This window comes from Solanum tuberosum, unplaced genomic scaffold, assembly GCF_000226075.1.
Source record: "Solanum tuberosum cultivar DM 1-3 516 R44 unplaced genomic scaffold, SolTub_3.0 scf00059, whole genome shotgun sequence".
In the NCBI taxonomy this organism is placed as follows: Eukaryota; Viridiplantae; Streptophyta; class Magnoliopsida; order Solanales; family Solanaceae; genus Solanum; species Solanum tuberosum.
The window spans coordinates 1,837,810-1,840,269 of record NW_006238983.1 but is presented as its reverse complement, the minus strand read 5'-3'; the positions used below and the strand labels follow the sequence as shown (position 1 = coordinate 1,840,269).

At 27.8% G+C, this 2,460-nt stretch overlaps 1 protein-coding gene across 1 annotated transcript; it reads left to right on the top strand.

Moving 5' to 3' along the window:
• The first annotated feature begins 539 nt into the window (after window positions 1–539).
• LOC102601795 (dirigent protein 22-like) lies at window positions 540–1,269 on the top strand. The gene has a single exon (XM_006344527.2). The coding sequence runs from the start codon at window positions 601–603 to the stop codon at window positions 1,174–1,176; it is 576 nt and encodes a 191-aa protein (XP_006344589.1). The 5' UTR covers window positions 540–600; the 3' UTR covers window positions 1,177–1,269.
• Window positions 1,270–2,460: the final 1,191 nt, after the last annotated feature.

Genomic DNA, 2,460 nt, shown 5'->3' with positions numbered 1-2,460 from the left:
CGACACAAATGAAAAAAAACAATTCAATTCCTCTTATACTCAGTCACAAAATGGGGTTGGAGATCGAATCTGAATACATGAAGTATTGAATTTTTTAGTTGGTCTGGTTTGGATGGGTAAAAAAATTAGATGAGGTAATATTTTTTTTAGCCAAATGACATTATTAGAATTTAAAATTTAGATTTAAGATATTAAATTCAGTTTGTCAACGAAAAGAGTAAATATATTATTTGTTAAACGACGAAAATATATATTCATCATTTATTAGACGAAAAGGGCATATATAATATGTACACCACTTTATGTGGTGTAAAACATAAAATTGAGGGGTATATTTTTTATATTATACTAACTTGATGGTGTAAAATAAATAATGGAATGTCTTATTCCTGCTTGAGCTTTTCAATCAATCAATTCCCTATTTCAGGGACATCTATGTTAGGTAGGCCACGAAGGGTCATTGTCCAAAATTTTATAATTTTCCAAGTGGGGGTAGTTAAAATATGGAAAATTTTGGCCTTTTAACTTGTAAAAACAAGTATCCACACACCATATCATTCCATTCTCCACCAAGTGACTCAAAGAATTTACTTCCATTCCATGGCCAAACTAATACTCCAAATCTTCACCATTTCCATCTTCCTTTCTCTGGTGGCCTTTCCGGCCACCGGAGAAGAAGATACTTATATTTTTGGAAAATCTATAAACAAAAAACCCACAAGGTTAAAAAAGGAAAAATTCAGTCATTTTCGATTTTATTGGCATGATATTCTAAGTGGTTCAAAACCAACATCAATGATGATTATTCCACCATCTAAAAACACAACAACAGGTTTTGGGCAAATGAATATGATAGATAATGCCTTAACCTTAGGACCAGAATTAAGTTCCAAGATTGTTGGAAGGGCGCAAGGGTTTTATGGTGCTGCTTCACTTAATGATGTTGGTTTAATGATGGTTATGAATTTTGCTTTTATTGAAGGGAAATATAATGGAAGTACTTTTACTATACTTGGTCGGAATCCGGTGTTCGAGAAGGTGAGAGAGATGGCGGTGATCGGAGGGAGTGGGCTTTTCCGATTTGCTAGAGGATATGTTGAAGCTAGTACTCATTCATGGGATTTCAAAACTGGAGATGCTACTGTTCAGTATGATGCTTATGTCTTGCATTATTGAGGTTTTACTAATTTTATATATTTTCATCGTGTCAATTTATGAGATGTAGTCTACACGAATTTTAAGAATTGTATAAGAATATATTTTGTATTATTGTTCCAAAATTATTCATAAAAAGGGTAGACATTTGTTGACTTTTTACTAATTAAATATGTACTATTTTCGTTCCTTTTTAAGTTTTTATTAATATTTGATCTTATTCTTTTCTTGAAAAAAAAAACCCCGATACTTGTATATATTCAAAGAGAACACAAAGTATGGCTTACTTATTTTATTTAAGTGTATCATATCAACTTAATTTCGATACTTTTAAGTCAAAAGAATTTTAAACACTTTTACAGTGTTTAAAAAAACTAAAAAAAATATTATAATTATTTATTTTTAAGTTAAAATAATAAAAATAAATTAAAAGTGATAACATAAGAATCGTAACTTATAGTTTATGCTTATAAGTAATCATAGGTTATAAAAGTATGTCCAAACAAACTCTATATACATTTTCTAAAATGGCTCCACCATGCTAAAGTATAGACTATACAGTATTGGTATATCCTGGAAAAGACCGAGGATCCATTCGGGTGTCATCATCAATTATTTTATTTTTTATATTACTCCCGTTGTTCCTAGTTAGTTGTCTATTTTTGAATTGATACACTATTAAAAAAAATATTTATTTATATAGTGAGTTTATCATTTTACCCTTATTAATTATGAAGTGCATAAATTTAAAAACTTAAGATTTTCAAAAAGTTGTACATTTTTCAAAGTAATTAATTGAGGTTATAATATGTGAAAAGAAATTATCCTTTCTTGATTTGTTAAAATGAACAAGTAATTAGGGACAATAAAAAAAACAAGTAATTAGAGATAGAGGGAGTAATATATAACTACAAATAATATAAATGACATTTGCTTGGATAAATGAGTTTAGTTGGCCCATTGGTTTGGCTCCTTGCAAGGGTTGTTATCTGCTCAATTTATATAATTCACTTTATTTTAATCAGTTTTAAAAATATTTAGTAACAATTTAATTTAAAATGGTCATTTTATCATTAATAAAATAATATATAGTCACACAAATATCTACGATTTATTTTTAAACTACAGATTTTCAAAAAAATTCTTTCTTTCTTAAATATCGTATCAAGTCAAACCAAGTCATACAAATTAAAACAAATAAAATATAATATTAAAATTAAATTACTTATCCAAAAAAGAATTGAACACAATAATACAGCTAAACCTAACTCGTTGATGAAAGTTATATTGATTTACTTAATTTAT